At 38.0% G+C, this 19288-nt stretch overlaps 2 protein-coding genes across 3 annotated transcripts in view; one reads left to right on the plus strand and one right to left on the minus strand.

The window, feature by feature from the left end:
- Positions 1 to 602, minus strand: part of LOC139761850 (testis-expressed protein 2) — a 28874-nt gene extending 28272 nt beyond the window's left edge. The window contains 1 exon segment of the mRNA XM_071686384.1: positions 493 to 602. The gene's annotated coding sequence lies outside the window, so the exon portion shown is untranslated.
- A 158-nt stretch (positions 603 to 760) lies between these two features.
- Positions 761 to 19288, plus strand: part of LOC139761855 (uncharacterized) — a 34785-nt gene continuing 16257 nt past the window's right edge. The window contains exons 1-7 of one of the 2 annotated variants that reach the window (XM_071686391.1): positions 761 to 877; positions 4455 to 4558; positions 5580 to 5800; positions 7505 to 7705; positions 7864 to 11068; positions 13685 to 13831; positions 15556 to 17609. In XM_071686391.1, coding sequence (XP_071542492.1) covers positions 4488 to 4558; positions 5580 to 5800; positions 7505 to 7705; positions 7864 to 11068; positions 13685 to 13831; positions 15556 to 17609 — 5899 coding nt within the window. In that variant the 5' untranslated portion in view covers positions 761 to 877; positions 4455 to 4487. The remainder of the gene's footprint in view (positions 878 to 4454; positions 4559 to 5579; positions 5801 to 7504; positions 7706 to 7863; positions 11069 to 13684; positions 13832 to 15555; positions 17610 to 19288) is intronic. The other variant, XM_071686390.1, reaches the window with a different exon arrangement.

Here is a 19288-nt window from a genome sequence, read left to right on the forward strand (position 1 = left end):
GCACGGGAGGTAACGTAAGATAAAGACTGATAAGATATACCTATTAATACAAAGAACCATCTGCCACTTAATGTAATTATCAGTGTCTTATCACTTTCATAATGTACATTATGAAGACTGAAGAATTACCCAAAATTTCGAAAAGTATTCCTTTGTATCTTAAAATATCACCAAAAGTACCGTAGTGCAAGAGTGCCTTCATTCAAAACAAAAAAATGAAATAGTTCTCTTGTTACCGAGTGAAAAGAAACGTAACTACAACCAAGGTATACTGCTGACACTACTTATTTCGACCGGTTATATAAGCAAGGTACAGGATTTCCTCTCATAATCTGACGTCCATCCGCAAGGAATGACATTCTGACGTCTCGAACTGCATCATCATCATAGGGTAATCATACGTCGCTCACGTAAACCTCAATATGCATAATGCTCAAAAGCTGCGAGGGGGACCTTTGCTCGAGCCTTTTACTATGAAGTGCAGTAACTTACCGTAGCTTCCTAATCTGGCGGCAGAAGCATGGTAAGGGGCAAAATCCTAAAGTGGTGTAACCTAAAGTCACGAAGCACCAGTGATGACAACAGACGACATCTGTGACGTCACTTACCAACAATGCATTGTCAAATACTTTTGTTGAAAATTTACCATTACGAAATTTTATTTAGAATAATCCTAATTGCATAAAAGCTTATCTTTTGTTTTATTTACTGAAGTTGGGATTATTCATTATCTAGTAATATGCCGATATAACTCAAAAGTAGAGTTAGGGTTTGTTTACCATTTGTATCGGGCAGTGGCTCCCAAGAATTTACAAGTTTATATTTTTTACCAGGTCAGTAGAGGCATTCTCGCGTCTTTACTTCGATAACTTCATTGGTAAGCAATCCCAGAGTTTACAGAGCGAGGAAAATTAGTGTTTCTTTACGACATATTAATAAGGTAGTGCATCGTACATCAGCTGATTTTGTTGGTGTTCACTGACGGGAGTTATGAAACTTTTGGCGGGAAACATTGAACTTGTTATCATCTTAAAATATATTAATCAGACAGCAAATGGAAGTTTTTATTAATAAAGAAGTAGTTTTGCCACACTTTGGAAAACTGTTATTAAGTAAATGTCAGAATTTTCCGTAATTTCCGAGTGTTGAGTTGAGGCCACACCCTGATTTGTTTAATACCATTTAACTTGGGATGAATCTTTAGTAGATTTTCAAATTCATAGTATTTCTGCCTATTGCTGGTTAGCATTCCATTTCAAGAAAGATATGAATTCGTCAGTTCTTGATATCATTTTGTAGCGTTGGTAGAGAGAGAGTAGTAGGTGTTGAGTTTCATCTCAGGTGAAACTTATATAATCATATGAAGTTTCTGTGTACTCAAGTTTTTCATAAGAGGTCTTCAACACGACTACAGGAAAAATTAATTGACTGTACATATGGCTTTCTGGATGTGTTTCATATTGTAATATGTCATATAAGTAGTAATATACTGAAATATACTGGAATTTCACTTTTTTAGTTTGAGCTTCATGGTTTAGATTTTTGCCTTAGATACTTCCAGTATGCTTTGCAGATATATTATTTTGTATGTCATCTCGTAGAAATAAAGTCATACAGCTACTTTTCGTTTACAAGACATCTGCAGACAAATGTGTACTCCTGATGATTTATTCTGTAATTTTCATCCCAAAAATTTTCATTAGAAAATGTGATGTATATGATTCTAGCATTTACTTCCTCTAGTTTGCAGAACTTAAGGAACTATCAATAACAGAGATAGTTTTGAAGTTTAAGTAAGGTGTAAATTTAGATATGGCTAATGTTCAAAGAAATATATTTCAGAACAAAATCTCACCATTGAACTGTCAAGCATGATTATCTGAGGTGGTAATGGCCAGTGAATCAAAATTAATCAGTGTTGCCATTTGTGCTTTGAATATAGAAAAGGATCCTGGAAGTGAGTCACTACAAATGGAAGAGTGAACATTTAAGCAACCCTCGTTCTATCAAATTGCTTTTCTCACCCAATGAAATTAGTATCTGGAACTCATGAACAACAAGCTAATTTGCACACATCAACTCTTTGCCTTTTCATCTTTATGTAGTAACCTAAACCAGAACCAGTCTAATTACCCGATGGTTTATCTTGACTGCTCTATAGACTCCTTTGGATTAAGTTCTTTGATGAGACTGCATTCCCAAATATACAGCCTTATCAAAGATCCTTTTCACTGGTGGTGAAACATTTGGCAAGTGGAGTCCAGCACCACTGTACCTTCAAGGTGAATGAGGCATGTATAGCCAGATGTCAGTCATGCATGCATGCTTGCAATGATTATTAATTTGTGATATTGTTTTTCTTGGTTGTAAATTTTTCCATTTTACATTATTGTGTTTGTGAATGATTTCTCTGCAATATTAGATATATGCCAGACAGTAAGTCTTAAGCAAGCATCACCATTATAGCAAGTTTGTGAGACGAATATTGCCAGTTGTATGAATGTAGATGATGATTATAGACTTGTGACTGTTTTTGGTCTTACATTTTTATTTCACTTGAATGTGTTCATAAGTGGTTGTTCAAGAATATCATCTACACTAATTGATGAACTTGTGTATCACCATTTGCCGTTACAGGGGGTTCTCAGGGTTCTCTAAGGTGCACGCTATTCTCAGTATGTAAATATGTAGAATGGGTACCAATATGCAGCAGCATCAGGAAGGAGCCTCACTGAAGTTGCAATGTGTTGTATGGTTAGATAATGTGTAGGAAAGGTTAGTGCACTTTTTATATCTGGAATGCATCTGTAGGCCAAAAATTGGATTTTTAGTCAATTTTTTCAGCATTACATCGTGTTTAATAGTGTAAATTTTGGAGAATGCATATTGAGACATCCATATGCTAGAGTATTAAAGATCATATAACTGGTGGGTTCAGATCCCAGATAACTATCTCTGTAGATGTGACAGGATTGGTAGATGTAGAGTTGCATAAAATTACATAGATACACAAACACACAGGAGTTGGATAATGCTTTTGATTCTTAGTTAATAACTGAGCTCCTAGTTTCTTGAAAAGATGTTGTAGAAGTGTTAGGTATCAGAATCGAAATCCATAACCTGGTTCACTTCATATATCTTTTAGCCACTAGATGCAAAAGTACAAGAATTTTTAGAACAAATGAGAAATGTAGAAGCCTTCCTCAGCCTCTTTTGATTCCCAGTCCTAAATATTAACTTCCAAGTGGATATCAGCCTGCCACATGTAACATTAAAAAAGGCAGGAAATAACATTGTTGATGAGAATCCTCCCAGAAATAGCTGAAATGAACAGCTGCAGAAGAAACTTAACACTGTATGATAAGTTCTCCATTAATTAGCAAATAATATTAACCATCCAGAAGGAATAACATAATAGATCAACTCTTCACGAAATGAAGATTTATTGTCTGATGTCACAGGCCAAATCTTGCCTTAATAGTTACACTGGTACATATTCCTTTCTCTTTCTCAACAACAAAAAAGTAATAGAAAAGATTTGTATGTCATCATAAATGAGAAACTAGAATTCGGAGAACATATTGAGAAGATTGCACTATAGAGTCATCGAGATGTGTGAAATTATTTTGAGAATTTTCACTACAGCAGACATAAACCTAATGATGAAAATGTTTAATATGTATATACTAGAAGCAGAATTGAATACTTGTGTCATATGGTAACCAAGGAACAAATTTGAGAATTCAGAAGCACTTCAGCAGCAGAATGGAGATGTCACTTGAACCACCATGAAAGGCTTAAAGAAGTGGGACTGTATCACTTAGAAAGAAGAAGAGAAAGATATATGATAATCTAAGCATTCAAACAAATTTAAGGTATAAAGGAACATGTATTAAACCTTAGAGCTCCCAAGAAGGAAGATGCAGAATTATCAAGTCAAATATTCGAATACCTTGGAGCACACTGAAAATAGGTCTGATAAAGATATATAACCCAGGAAGGTAGAAGACCATCAGTATCCTACTTGGAGAAATAAGAAATATGCGTGGAACTGCGGAAACATTTAAAAGAATGTAATGCAAATGACAGCTGAGAAGAAAAGTCTTATGTCAACTTGTGAGGTGAGCACATCATGCTATCCTCGCTATCATGGCATAATCTTATCATAGATATTTGTAGGTAGGTACACACACACACACACACACACACACACACACACACACACACACACACACACTCTCTCTCTCTCTCTCTCTCTCTCTCTCTCTCTCTCTCTCTCTCTCTCTCAACGAAGTCTTGGTCTTTGATTTCTGTACGTTTCTCTAAGCTAGTTTAAGTTATCCATTACTTCATCAGTTTTTAATGACATAGTTGAAAATAATGCTTGAGATTTAATGACATGTGCTTATTGTTAATCCTCACAATTTTCATTTTTTGTCCTTTACTTTCTTCAGGTTTTTATTGTTGGATGCTAGAATGGGGTGAACATGGAGGAACGACTCAATCAAATGAATGCTGTGTTGCAGGCTATGCAACAAACTCTTCAGTGCAACATATGGTGAGTGTATGGGGAAGGCTTTCCATATGTATTAGAAACACTGATTAGTTGAACTCATGAAAAGACTTTTCAGTTTATAGGTTCATATTTATGAAATATCCTTTTGTTCAAGAACTATAGATTGATGTAGATAGATTGATTCTTCCACCCTCTCAAAAGAAAAAGAAATATAACAAAGCTACAAACCACACAAAATAGTGTGCTCAGAACATGCACTGGCTGCCTAGTAACTACAAACACTCAACACTGCAGTGAATTGGAGATCCACCCAATACAATCCCATCTCAACAGATTCACCCAAAACAGTCCCACCTCAACATGCTCAGCACTCTATGCAACAGCTGTAGAATCCTCCCTTTCAAACTACTCTATAACTAACTGCCAACACTTAAGTAGAAAATAAAAGCATACCCCTGTCTCACATTTTAGTAACATCTCACAGTTTCCCTCATCCCCAACAAGTACAACCCTATTGGAACACAACTGAAATAACCAAACAGGCACCAAACACCCAACTTCCCAACTCGGTGTTAAGCAGTACCATTGGTGAATAATCACTTACTTCTACCACAGTTGATCGTCAGGCCACACCTGCATATCCTTGCCCATAAAAGAATATGTAGGTGCAAGGTCACTTTTTGTCCTTACATGGGTTAAGTCACTTTTGGAAGAATGCTGTTGAAGGGCATTTATTTATTGCTTGGTACTAAAAAGGTTACAGTAGCTTTCTGAAACAGATGATTTCCATCATTGGAGTGCAAATGTAAGCTTAACATTGAAAGAATTACAGTCCAGTATTGCTTTTTTTTTTCCAGCTTGAGCAAGCTAGTGCCAAGAATAGATAAAGAATGGTCTCATTTGCTCACAGATACTCTTTAGCAGTCATGTATAATGCACTGAAAACCATCAGTGGATTTCTGGATCCATTACCTTTAATTGTATTGAAAACCAAAGCTGTATTTCCCTTGACAGGTTGAAAATGATAGTTTTTGATTGATTTCAGACTTATTTTTTATTTCAGTTTGGACCTTCTAAACAGTCCCTTGACAACAAAATGTGGTCATTCATTTTGTGCTGAATGTATCCAGCAAGTAGTGAAGGGTCCTCGTGGCTCAGCTCAGTGCCCTTTGTGCCTCACCCATATCACCCGCCGTTCTTTAGGCCAGAATAACAAAATATCTGGTCTGGTGGTAGCTGTTCGTAAGATTATTGACAGCATTAAGAAAGATTGCTGCTTTGAGGGTGAGTGGAAGTGCAAATTTGTTTTATTGCCATATATATTGATTTTTTTACGATAGCATAAGTGATGAAAATTATATGTCTCTGATGTCAATTTTTGCTTTTACGCTTTAAGTGCTGTGAACACATACATACATCCTACCCTGGAAGTGTGGAGAATGCATACATATGTCTTCATGTTTCCCACCTATATTTGATTAGAGCCATGCTTTCTTAAGACATATAGAATGCTGTATGTCACCCACAGCTCTGATTAGGCTGCAGAAAAGTCCCAAAGCCTCTCACTTATCCATAGGTCACCATACCAAGAAGAGATTGTTTGCATGCTCCAGCATGTAGTAATACAATACCAAAAATTTTGGAACCTCAGAGTCAAATATGAATACTGTAACAACATTGGAAGAATTAGAAGTATTGGAGAAACTTTAATCAGTTATATCTGTTGAAAAACTTAACGAATTCGATAAAGGAAGTCAAAATATATACATGATTATACATAAATAGTTTCAAGGTTTTAGGTACCTTTTGAAGGAAGGCAAAGTATATGAATATGTTTAATAGTTTTAAATTTTTAGATATATTTCTCTTGCTAAAACAGATTCCAAAAAATCAAATGAAGTTTTTTGTGAATTCCTGGAGCTAGATTTATTAGTTAATGTCTTCAGTTTGATTGCACAAGCTTATGTTCTCAAGCTGCAACTCATAACTTGGCACTTATTTTGATTTAGTAAGCATGTTCATGGAACTTTGAGACAGTTTGTTTTGGCCAGCAAAAGATTACTTTGACCACCTTGCTCACTTTGATGTAATGAATATGTGTGTAGGACTCAGAATGATGCTTGAGGCAGCTCAGTGGCCCATTGAGATTGAATTTAACCATGTCATAAACACCATGTGTAGCTCTATTGAGAGACTGAGTTTAGCTGCATTGTAAAGAGCGTATATTGAAGGGCTTATAGGCTTGCTGGAGCCAGCTTACAAGTCTGTAAGAGATAATGGATACTGCCACCATGTGGTTAGACTAGTTACATAATGTGAACAAAAAAAAAAGAGCATGTTCACATCCACAACAATTGTATGGCATGTATGTGTATGATATCTGAGCATTGTATGTGACATAATTTGTAATCATATGATATGACAAGTAAACATATAATTGCTGATGTGACAGTCAAAACATCACAGAATCTTTTTTGGTGCTTTTTCTTAGGTTTTTCTAAAGGTACCTCCTCTTTCATATGGGTATCCTCCCTTATGCTCAGAGAACTCAGTCCATAAAATGAAAAATGTCTTCTTTGAAGTATGAAGAATTGTTTTTTATAGGAAACAGAGCTCTGTAAGCATCCCCTTATATTCCTAGTCCCCCCTTCCCCTCTATCCTTTTCAACATTACTTCTTGAGTCCTGACACTAACAAATTTGTGGCTCAGATTCCAATGATTAACGAGTGATGAAGGTTGCAGGCTGAAAAGTGCCACCATACAATCACACCAATGCAGTCATAAGCTCCAGAGTAGTTGCTGGCCTCGTAGGTTTTAATTATGGTCAAAGAAGATGAAATTCTTTTCGGTAAAACATAATTTAGGAAGTGAAACATTGTATTAACTCCCCTGCCAGTTGTTGACCTCTAAATCACTTTTAGGGCTCTACCTCCAGTAGAGGTATGGGTTTTTGTAATTCAAAACTGACATTATTAAATGATTCACAGTTACCCCATCAAAGTATCGACCTCGACCTCATCCCATAACCACTGCAGAGGATGATAACTCAGAAAATGAAGAAAACGATGAACCAAGACGGGGCACACGAAAAAGGGGCATAACAAATCACTACAATCCAGAAGTTCATGTACCCAAACCAAGAGCTAGGTCAGCCAAACAGAGAATTTTGACCTCTCATGGCTGTCAAGGTGAGTGGTATATAATGGCAGAATCTTGTAAGAACTGTAGTGTAATGATTCATTGTATGTTGTTGCAGTTCATCCATGTTTAATTGTCATGATCAGAATCAGGCAGTATTTGTAATGGTGGTATGTTTGCATAAATATTCTTTCCTTGATATTTTCAGAACTGAGTCTCCATACAGATGGAAAGTCACAGACATTGGGAACAGAAGCTAGGATCAATAATTGCAGTGAACACATCTTTGTAGATGCTATATCCAAAGAACATTCGTATTCATCCCCCACTAAACAGGAACCCTTGGAAAGACCCAGTCTAATTCCATCTCTCACTCGAGGCAAAGGTACTCGAGGTACTGGGGGTGGAATGTTGCTTCGGGGACGAGGCAGACCTGCTGGGAATGGGACAAGAGGAAGTAGTGCACTTAATGTGGGAAAATCTGGAAAAGACAATGGAAAGCCAGTTGCTGCATACTGTGGAAAGAAAACAGTGAGTTCCAAGACTGGAGCTGATATCTTATCAGTTAGCCAGCAAGCTGAAAATACTGAATTTCTTCCAGAAGAAGCTATAAACAAAACTGATGAGTCCTCGGGTAATCTTAGTGAAAAGTTAGGTCGGGAAAAACCTGCAGACAAGGTTGCAAAATGGCTTCACAACAGCAGTGAAGTTGGTTTTCGTATTGGAGCATCACATTCCACTGATACAACATCCACCACAGACTCAGAATCTTCACACATTTTTAATCCATCTAAAAGAATTGCACTTGACAATCACCAGTGTCCCACTCAAGCTTTGGCAGCAGACAGCACAGTATGCAGTACAAGTATTGAAAAAGTTCACCCAGATAAAGCTTCTCTTTCATCTTCCAAAAAGAAGGAAGGTAGTATAGCATCTTTCACTGGATCTAAAAAGTTTTTTAAGTCTAAGAATAACAAAATGAGCTCAGAAAGTGAATGTCAGGATCCTCAAGAGGATGCAGAAACTCAAATATTTGACCCAGTTGATCATATTAATAGCACTCCAAGTGACCCTTACAACTTTATTCCCAGCCAGAAGACACCAAAAGACAATAAGACAACTCAAAGGAGAGGTCGCACAGTGAAGACAAGAGGTAGAGAGGCACTCACGACAAACCGGGGACGAGTTAGGGGTCGAGGTAGAGGTCGGGGCATTCCAGTTAAAGAGGGAGAATGTGAAAGAACAAATGATTCTGTCACAAATACCAATTTGGATTTCAGTTTAAGTATCCAGACGCAAAGTACACCTATTAATAAAGGAACGAAATTTAACCAAAACGTCAATCTGAGTGTTATCAAGCCACCAGGTATAACCACAGGCATAACACAAGGGAAACAGTTGGAGTCAGTTATACTGTATGCCCATGATGATGAAAGTGACATACCAGATAGCTGTCCTGTCACCACAAAAGATGAGTTTGATGTCCTTGTTTCTGAAGTAAATGAAAAAATGACATCTGATTCAGATCGTGTTTCATGTCTTTCAGTTAATCAAAAAGCAGAAGAGGACAAGGAAACTGCTCTCATTTTTGTAACACCAGCTCAAGCTGAAGAAGAACCAACAAAAACTCATGAGAGTAAATTGAAAAGCAAGAAAGGGCTTAAAAAGAGATCAAATGGTGAAAGTGATTGTGAGAGAGAAGCAAAAAGGAAACCCAAGACAAAGAAAGAGAATATTTCAGATAACGATAGCACTTCCAGTAGTAGTAGCGCATCTCAAAATGTTAGAAACAAGAGATCCAAAGCTGAGAAAGCTAGGGAGGAAGTGGAAGCCCTGTGCTCAATGTTTGAAGATATTGAAGAGCACAATCTCAGCATTATGTCAATGAAAGAAGAAGAGAAGAAAAAGCAAATGAAAGAGAAAGTGAAAGATAACCTTATGAGGGAGAATATTTCTATCATGGATCAAACTTTTGAAAATACACAGCATAATAAAACGGTTTCACCTACTATCACCAAAGATGACAATACTATGCCTCCACCAAAAGCACCTACAGGTAACAAAAAGGTACGATTTAATGCTGATACTTCTGTAAAACACAGTGGACTTTGTACCCTTGATGAGGTTACTGCATCATCTGCATCAACAAAATCATCAGCAAAAATATCTGATAATAATACTAATGTTTTTAAAGGCTCTCACAATGTAAGATATGCTTCTAAAATGAAATCTAAATTTATTGACACAAATAAAAGTGTTGCTGTTTCTGTTAATGTGAAATGTGCTAAGTCACCTGGCTGGTCACATGTTGAAGGTGCTCGTAAGGATTTGAAAGTCCGTCAAACAAGTCTCAACATAACAGGTGGTGAGCATTGCAACATAAATGACTCTAGAACTGAAGGAGGAACCTGTGGGTATTCCCTCAATACTTTGACATCCTCAGATGAGACTGATGTGACCATAGACGAGGAGACTCAAGAGTTTGATATAGAACATCTACCCTCATCACAGACCAAAAAAGACCGAGTGAATAAGTTGAAGGAGATAGTGTCTCAGTTGCATCAGGAAGAGGAAAAACAGAGAGAGACTAAGAAGCAAAAAGTTAGATTAAAAAGAACTAACATGTCTCAACCCACTTTATTCAAGGAAAGTAATGAAAACACTAAAGATGCAGAAATATCCCATGTGTTGAAGTCAACAGGAAATATAGGACATACATTAACTGATAAACCTCAGCACAGTAGATCCCAGCTCTTATTACCCAGTGACACAGAATCACTTCACATTGATTACAAAGCCAGTAGTCATTTATCTGATAAAGTTGATTTCACAAAATCCTCACAGAAATCCTTAACCCAGTCCGCATCATCAAGGAACAAGATGATAGGACAAGAGTCTGTCCCACATCGGGAAAAGGATAACATTAAGGAGTTTAATGGTAATGAAAAGAAACCACGTAGTTTATCAAAATTGAATAGAAAGACATTTTCTTTGACTGTAAACACACAAGATTTGAATGTATTACACAGTGCCTGTGAATCAGTAGAGGAGTCACCAAATGTAAGACTTAAGATTGGTTCATCTCCCACAGAAGATAGCAAGAAAATACGTGGAGATTCAGATAATTGTAGAGAAGCAGTTAGGGAAACGAGTATATTACTTGCTTCAAGTTCAACTGCTGTGAGTAAGCCCCAACCACCACATTACACAGTAAGCCCAAGCCTTACCTTGGATTCATCATCAAAGACACCTATGTTACCCACAAGTAACACTTGTGAAGGAAATACATCTATTAAAACAGCCTGCATCTCATCGCAGTTGTCATCAGAGAAGAACTTCACCACTCATTCACAAGATGGCCTTAGACCACAAGTGGTACCATTTAAATCGCTGGGGTCACTCTGTTCGGAAAGGTCAGTTGGAAAGACTTTTTCTTTTTTCTTCCTTTTCCTTCTGATCCAATTAATGTGTATTGTGCATTTGAAGTAAGTTTTTCATAAGTCTTTATGGACCTCAATGGTGAAGCATCTGCCTAGGGTTGAACCTGCAAAGGTTTGAATCTTGTTCATGGATGGCATGGTGAGGGAGGAAATAGTAAGAGTCTTAGAGATAGGGGCAAGTATGCATTCTTTAGGGGATGATGGGGCCTGGAAAGTGAGTCATTTGTTGTTTCCTGATGACATAGAACTCATGACAGATTCAAGTGAGAAATGAGAAATTGCTGTCTAAGTTTAGGAGAATGAGGGAAAGGAGGAATTTGAAAATTATTGTAAATAAAAGCAAGTTTATTAGGTCAGGAAAGAAGAGGGACTGGTTAGTTGGAGTGTTAGTTTGAAAGGGGAGGGGGAATTTTGTAGGAAGGGCAAGCTCCTAAACCACAGCTCCCCTTCCACAACCAGTTCCCATAAACCTTTCCAAGGTTTCCCCTGATTGCATCAAATGCTCTGGTTCAATTCATTGACAGCACATCAAACCCTGTATGCCACATTGCTCCAGTTCCATCTTATTTTGTTTAAACTTTCACCCTCCTGCATGTTTAGGTCATGAGCTCTCAGAATCTTTTTCATTCCATTCCTCCATCTCCAGTTTTGTGTACCTATTCTCCATGCTCCCTCCACTTCTTATTTGTGTATCCTCTTTGTCAGTTTCTTTTCACTCACTCTCTCCATATGTCCAGATTATTTCAGCACACTCTCCTCAGCTCTCTCAACCATACTCTTATTACCACACCTCTCTCTCTCTCTCTTACCTTACTGTTACTTACTTGATCTAACCATCTCACACCACATATTTTCCTCAAACATTTAATTTCCAACACCCTTCTCTTCCATACATTGTTATCTATAGCCCAAGCCTCACATCCATACAACATTATTGGGACTACCCCTTATAGTTCCTAAAACCTTCACCTCTTCACCACCTTATGACTCACCTTTGCTTCCATGGTTCCAGTCACTTCCGTGTTCACTCCTAGGTATCTAAAGCACCTCATATCCTCCTTTTTTTTCTGAAATGGACAAATGGAGAGAATGAGTGAAGAGAGCTTGACAAAGAGAATATGTATGTTAGAAGTGGCAGGTTTAAAGAGAAAGGGGAGACCAGTTTGATGGAAGGATTAGGTGAAAAGGTTTCAGTGCTTTGGACCTGAGCATGCAGGAGGGTGAAAAGCATGCCAAGGATACAGTAAATTGGAGCAATGGTGGTATACAGGGGCAATGTGCTTGATGGACTTAACCAGGGCAGATGAGGCAGCTGGAAAAAACTACGGAAAGATCTGTGGGATGTGGTCATGGATTGAGGCTGTGGCTTTGATACATTACACATGACATTTAGAGATTGAATGTGAGTAAATCAGGCATTTTTCTGTTTTTCTGGAGGTACTTCGTTAATATTTGAAACAGTAAATAATTATAATAGAAAGAAGAGACTAATACTGTGATAATAATGATACAGGTAATAACAATGATAGTAATAATAAAGATTATGATAATAAAAGTGAAAATAAAAATGATTGTAATGATTATAATGATAATTATAATAATTACATATACTTTTTCATGGATTTTCACATTATTTATCCTAGTGAGGTAGCCCCAGGAGAGAGAGATACTGGCCTTATATGTTTACGTACACTGTCATTTATAATGCACCAAATCCAGAGCCCACTGTTCACGGCCAAACCCCACTTACTGTTCTGTTGTTTGCCCTGAGTACTTCATATACCCTGCTCAGCCCAATGACAGCACATTATTGGCCCTTTTTCTCCTTGTATACCACCTCAGTCCTAGTCATTCTGTCTCTTGCATGCCTTTTACCCTCCTGAATATTTAGGCCACGATGCCTTGTAACTTCTTTTACTCCATACTTCATTCCCCTTCTTGGTCTTTCCCTCCCTTTAGCTCTCTTTAGTCAGTCTTCCTTTACTCTCCATATGTCTAGTCCCTTTCAACACACCCTGGTCAGCTCTCTCAGTGAGACCACTTACATTACTGCCACATCTCACTTTTATGCTTTTGTTTCATACATGATCACCCTTCCTCTCACCACTTATTGCTGTCAGGCCCTGTTTTTCCAGCATGTTCGCTTTCTTCTTTTCTTTTTCATTCAGGGGCCAAGAATTACATTTATACTACACCATTAGGACTACAGTACCTCCAATTTAAGTGTCCATCAACTGAATCTATATTTTCTGAAAACAAAATGAATCTGTCCAAAGCTCCAAAGCTTAAGGTTTCTATCCTTAGGTGAGTTAGTGTAGCTGATAAAAGAGAGTGGGTAGAGTAGAGAAAGTAAAGAAAATTTGAAGAAAAAAAATTTCAGGAATGGTATGATTTTCAGTTTTAGATTGCGTAAAAGACCTCTTGTCTGACCTGAAATTTGAACAGTTAAGAAAAGTGCACTGTTAGTGGGTGAAAACTTTAAGAAATATTTTTTGCTTTCATGACCCTTTATGTTTTTGTGCAATGCCTCTGAGTAACATAACTCTAGTTTATCACCTACATAGTCATTAAGATAATCATCCTGAGCAGGTGCAGTAAAGCAGCTGATGATGCAAGTCTTGTGGCATCTTTTGGACATGTAGGCCGAGACCTGTGTCTTCATGCAGTCCCTTGTGAGGTTTACCAAGTTCTGTTGAAGTATATGGCTCTCATGGCTACACAGGTAGAGGAACATAGGTGAGAATGCTTGATTTTTATTCGTAGAGTAACCATATACTTTTCAATTTATAAATACAACTTAATAAAGAGGTTTTTTTTATGTCTTGTTATATATATTCATGAATATTCACCATTTCCTGTGCTAATAAAGTAGCATCAAGAACAGAGGACTGAGCCTTGGAGGGAAAATCTTTTTTTCTTTTCTTTTAGCTCCACCCTTTACATAGAAGCTTCATTTCTTCTTACATTGGGTTCCCATCCTTCCACTGAAGATTTTTTTCTCTGAAATGTTTACTGAGACAGTATGGCCAACAGAATGCCCTAATCATGCCATCTCATTAGAAGAGAACAAATGAGAGTTAGGGTGAGCAAGTATCAATTACTTTCAGAAAGAATGAGATGTTTTAGAAGGTTAATCATATGAAAAAACAAGAGATTAAATGGGAACATTAATGAATGGGGCAAATGGGAAAGTGGTAAGAAGTAGTGATGTGATGAGGAGACGAGTGAGTATTTTGAAAGACTTTTGACTGTGTTTGATGATACAGTGACAGATTTAGGGTGTTTGGTTCAGGGAAGCATGTGAAGTGAGACAGTCTTGGAAAGGGGTTTGGTAACGTAAGAAGAGGTGGTGAAAGCCTTGTGTAAGATGAAATATGGCAAGGCAACTGGAGTGGATGGCGTTGCAGTTGAATTTCCAAGGAGAGGAGGTGACTGTGTTGTTGGCTGGTTAGTTAAGATATGAAATATATATATGGATCACTGGTAGGTGCTTGAGGATTGGCAGAATGCATGTAGAGTGCCATTGCAGAAAGATATGGGGGTGCAAAATTGAGTATTCAAACTACAGAAGTATAAGTATTTTGTGTGTATCTGGTTGTGTGGGAGGGTGGTGATTGGGAGGGGGAAGGCATGTACAGAGCATGAGACTGGGAGGAACAGTGTGGTTTCAGAAGTGGTAGAGGATTTGAGGATCAGATATTGCTTTAAAGAACATGTATGCAAAATATTTAGAAAAACAGAGGGATTTATATGTGGCATTTATGGATCTGGAGAAAGCCTGTGATCGGGTTAATAGAGATCTCTTGTGGGAACTCTAGCAAGGATATGGTGTGGAATGAAAGCTATTAGGAGTGAGTTTTTATCAAGGGTGTAAGGCATGTGTGCCTATAGGAAGAGAGTGAGTTGTTTCAGGTGAAGATTGGTCTACAGCAGGGGTGTATGATGTCATCATGGCTGTATGATTTGTTTGTGGATGGGTTAATGAGGGAGATGAATGCATTGGTTTTGGAGAGAGGGATGAGTTTGCTGTATTTAGTGGATGAGGGAGCCTAGGAAGTGAGTCAGTTGTTATTTGCTAGTGACACAGCACTGATTCAAGTGAAAGACTGCAGAAGTTGGTGACATAGGAGAGTTGTGAAAAGAGGAAGATGAGAGTAAATGTGAATATAAACACGGTTATTTAGTTTAGCAGGGCAGAGGGACAGGGTAGCTGAGGGTGAGCAGGTCAAAAATTATTTCTGCTTGTCAGTTTTTCACTGTATATTTTTTGTATGGAAACTTTTTGTAAATCAGGAAAAATAATTTCATTGGTAAGGAAATGTATTTTAACAGTAGGAAAAGGATAATCTTTTATTTTGACTTCTCAGGTTGTGGTTGCTTGCTTGTCATTAATGATGTTTAAAGTTCAGATTCCACTCTGAAGCAAAGTGGATTCTTAGAATACGAAATTCCTTTCACAGAACATGTTGTGGTAACACCCAGGTCTCCAAGAGGGAACAACTTACTGAACCTACTGAATCCTGTGCAGCTGCCAAGAAAAGTACTTGTGGAGAGAAGCTAAAGGGCAACCTTGGAATTCAAACATGTCAAGCTGAGACAGAAAAACTGGTAGAACCTGATATTTCTGAAGAAAATAAAGTAAAAACTGTTATTCAGCCTCCAGAGGGACCTAATATTGTGCACAGTGGTGAAGTGGAACAAGAAAGTATTTCTGAGAAGAAAAAATTAGAAATCATAAGCATATCTCCTGAGGAACCAAGCCATGTTCATGATAGAGAGATGGTACAAAAAGGCTACAGCTCTCATGAAAAGGAAAATGTCAACAAGTCACCCGAAGAATCCAATGTTCATGGTAGTGAGGTGGTGCCAGGCAGTTACAACACAGAGGATATGGAGGTGGCTTTACCACTTCCCAGTAACATAGGTATTCATACTCATGTTACAAGTGCTGTTTGTGAACAAGCAACAGGAACAAGTCATCAAAGTGCAAAAAGGAGCCAGGAATCAAGTGATAATGAAAAATCTACAGAGACTCATGATATGAAGAACAAAAGTGATGTTTTGAATATTGACCAATCTGTAACATCAAAGCCATATTCCCAGACCTCAGAGATTCTGATTGAAAAATGTTCTGTGAAGAGTTTAATTGGCCCAATTGAAAGTTCATCCATGAGTCAGATGCAGGACACGCAAAGTAGTCAGCTATCAACAAGTCTGTTGGCTCTTGCCGATGTTCCTGAAAATAAGACATTTCTAGCTTACAAAAATGAATGCCCATCAGAAAATGCTGTGAATGTTGAAGGGAGTTCATTGGAGAAGAATGATAGACGAGTGCAGAGTCAGAAAAACAAAGAAAAGGGTGTTTCACTGAGGACAGTGGTAACTGATGAGGAACTGGTAGAGGTTGAAAAAGAAAATCTAGAGAGCACAAATAACTTTCAGCCATCCATCAACAGACCAAGAAGAAAACCACTACAGTCAGGCCAACCTGTGCTTGAAAATATCATGTCACAAGTTAACAAAGATGGAAAGAAACCACCCATTGAGAAAGAAGAATTAAGTTGGATGCAAAGTCAAATATCCCAGGATAGTCAAAAGATGATACCATCTCAGAATAGACCAACCAATAGTAAACCATTGTTTTCTACAGATTCATCTGGAGAGCCAAAAAGTCCAAAAGGTAACCTTTTGATTACAGAATGTTCTGCTGTAGACAGGAAAGGTTCGGAAACATCAGATGATGACAGTCCTTTGAAAGTTTCCCTTGATTCATCGAAACGCAGTTTCAAAAGAATTCGTAGGCCAGCTAGCTCCAGCTCTAGTTCAGAAGACAGTGACACTGAGGCAATGATTAACCCACCAAAGCGAAAGCCTAAAGTTATATCAAGCAGCAGTAGCAATCCATCATCTCATGTACTGGAGCAGACGCAAAAAGCAAAATTCAAAAGCCTGAAACAACATACTTTGGATTCTGAGGAGATGAGAGACTTAGAAAGACTTGATCAGAATGTGTGGGAATTTTTTGGACACCCAGATGAAGATTTACTGGATAAGAGGGATGATGACCAGAACTCTCACGTCAGCATTGATGATATTCCATCACAAAATGTAAAGAATATGATGGAATTTGATGATCCACCACCAATGACCCTTTCATTACCCTCTGATGATGAAATTCCAGGTACAGCAGAAGTTTTGAAGAATGTCAATGCAGATATGGCAATTATCAAGAAGATGCGAGATGAAAAGGCCAAAGATCCTGAGGTGATTACAGTTACATCATCACATGAATTGCACTCTGAAAGTATTCCCACCCTTTCTTCCAGCACAAAACAATTGTTTACAAAGGTGGATAAATCACTTACAAAGGCAGAATCTCTTCTAGACCATAACACCAGTTTTTTTGAGAATATACATACTCCTGAGGAAGAAAAAACAAGTATTGGTGAGCTGGGGATAGCCAGTAGTTGCATGAAACCCACCAAGAAGTTGCTCTCAGATAAGGAGGACCAAAGTGAGTTTTTTGAATGAGACATATCCATATGAAGGCTCATGTAAGCATGCAATCTCTCTCTCTCTCTCTCTCTCTCTCTCTCTCTCTCTCTCTCTCTCTCTCTCTCTCTCTCTCTCTCTCTCTCTCTCTCTCTCTCTCTCCAAATCACCTTTGTTCATCTCTCATTCCTTTCTTGTAGTTGTTGTCATGGTATGCACAATACCTAACCTTTTCATATTTTTATTTCTATTAGGTGTCCATCATTGGAACATGTTTTTGTCTGCTGTGTTTGTCACTACAAAGAGATTTGATAGCTAAATCCCAGTAATGTGATCCATTTCATTAAGACAGTTGTAATTGATACATTTGTCTACTATGGACACTTCATTCCAAGTTCTCAACCTAAGTGAATATTAGCTATTTTACAGCATGCCACTATACCCGTGTTCCTTAACATTTATCCTTTTACATAGTGTTTTCATCTGTTACATGTTATATGCTAGAGGCTTTAAATTTCCCACTGTTGAAGTGAGAAGAGTTAGGGGTGACCTGATGACCACATTCAAGTTTTTCAAACAGATTAATGATGTAGACTGTGAAGAGTTCTTTAAGAGACGTTATAGAGTAACCAGAGGACATAACATGAAATTAAACAGGAATATTTTTAAAGGAGGTGTGAAGAAATACTTTTACAGTATAAGAGTGGTGGACAAATGGAATAAGATGCCTGAGTGCATGTCAAGAGCAGACAGCATACATAAATTTAAATTGAGTGATAATTGAGAATCTTATGGTAGGTAGTAGTTGGTAGGCAGCCAACAACCAGGGAGGTATATAACCAGTACTGCCTGCCTGGGTATCACTAGGGTTAGTGACAACTGTGTGGTGAGCCAACACTTCACTGGTTGTCACACTGCTCTCTTCTGAACCTATTAGTTGTATTTTCTTTCTGCCTCACTCACATGTGGACTACAGGCATTCTGCCCACAAGCATGCAGTCGCTCCTTGTCACACATAACACTTGACCACTCTTAACTCACACATCTCATTCTTTGTAACTCTAGGTTTTCCTGTGGTGAGTGCTATGTGCTAGCCCTGCCTTTTGGCAAAAGGGTTGGAGCAATAGATAAACGTAGTAGGTAAGAGCATTAGATAGAAACATTAAGTAGAAGTAGTAGGTAGGAGCATTAGATTGAAGTAATCAGTAGGAACATTAGGTATGAGCCTCTGCAAACACTGCATTAGACTTGCCCTTGGCCTTGCAAGTAAAACTACCTCCCAGCACATTACAGACAGGTAACTAAGTCCACCCTCATCCATATTTATTTTTCTTTTATCTTGGGCCCATGCTTCTCATACATACATCATTGGAACCATTATACCATCAAACATATTCATCTTTACCCTACAGACAGGGACTTCTCTTTCCATACACTCCTTAATGCACCCAGAACCCTACCTTCTTCGCCTGCCCCATGGCTTACTTCAGTTTCCATGGTTCCATCCTCTGCCATGTTCTCTTTTAGGTATCTAAAACACTCCACTCCCTTCAAGTTCTCTCCATTCACACTCATACTCATACCCACTTGTCTCGCTCCCCTGCTTAACCTAATAACCTTATTTCCATTCACATTCTCTCTACTTTATCCATTCATACACTTCCAAACTCAGTTTCACTTCAGATAATTTGATGTTTAGAA

This window comes from Panulirus ornatus, chromosome 42 (genome assembly GCF_036320965.1).
Source record: "Panulirus ornatus isolate Po-2019 chromosome 42, ASM3632096v1, whole genome shotgun sequence".
In the NCBI taxonomy this organism is placed as follows: domain Eukaryota; kingdom Metazoa; phylum Arthropoda; class Malacostraca; order Decapoda; family Palinuridae; genus Panulirus; species Panulirus ornatus.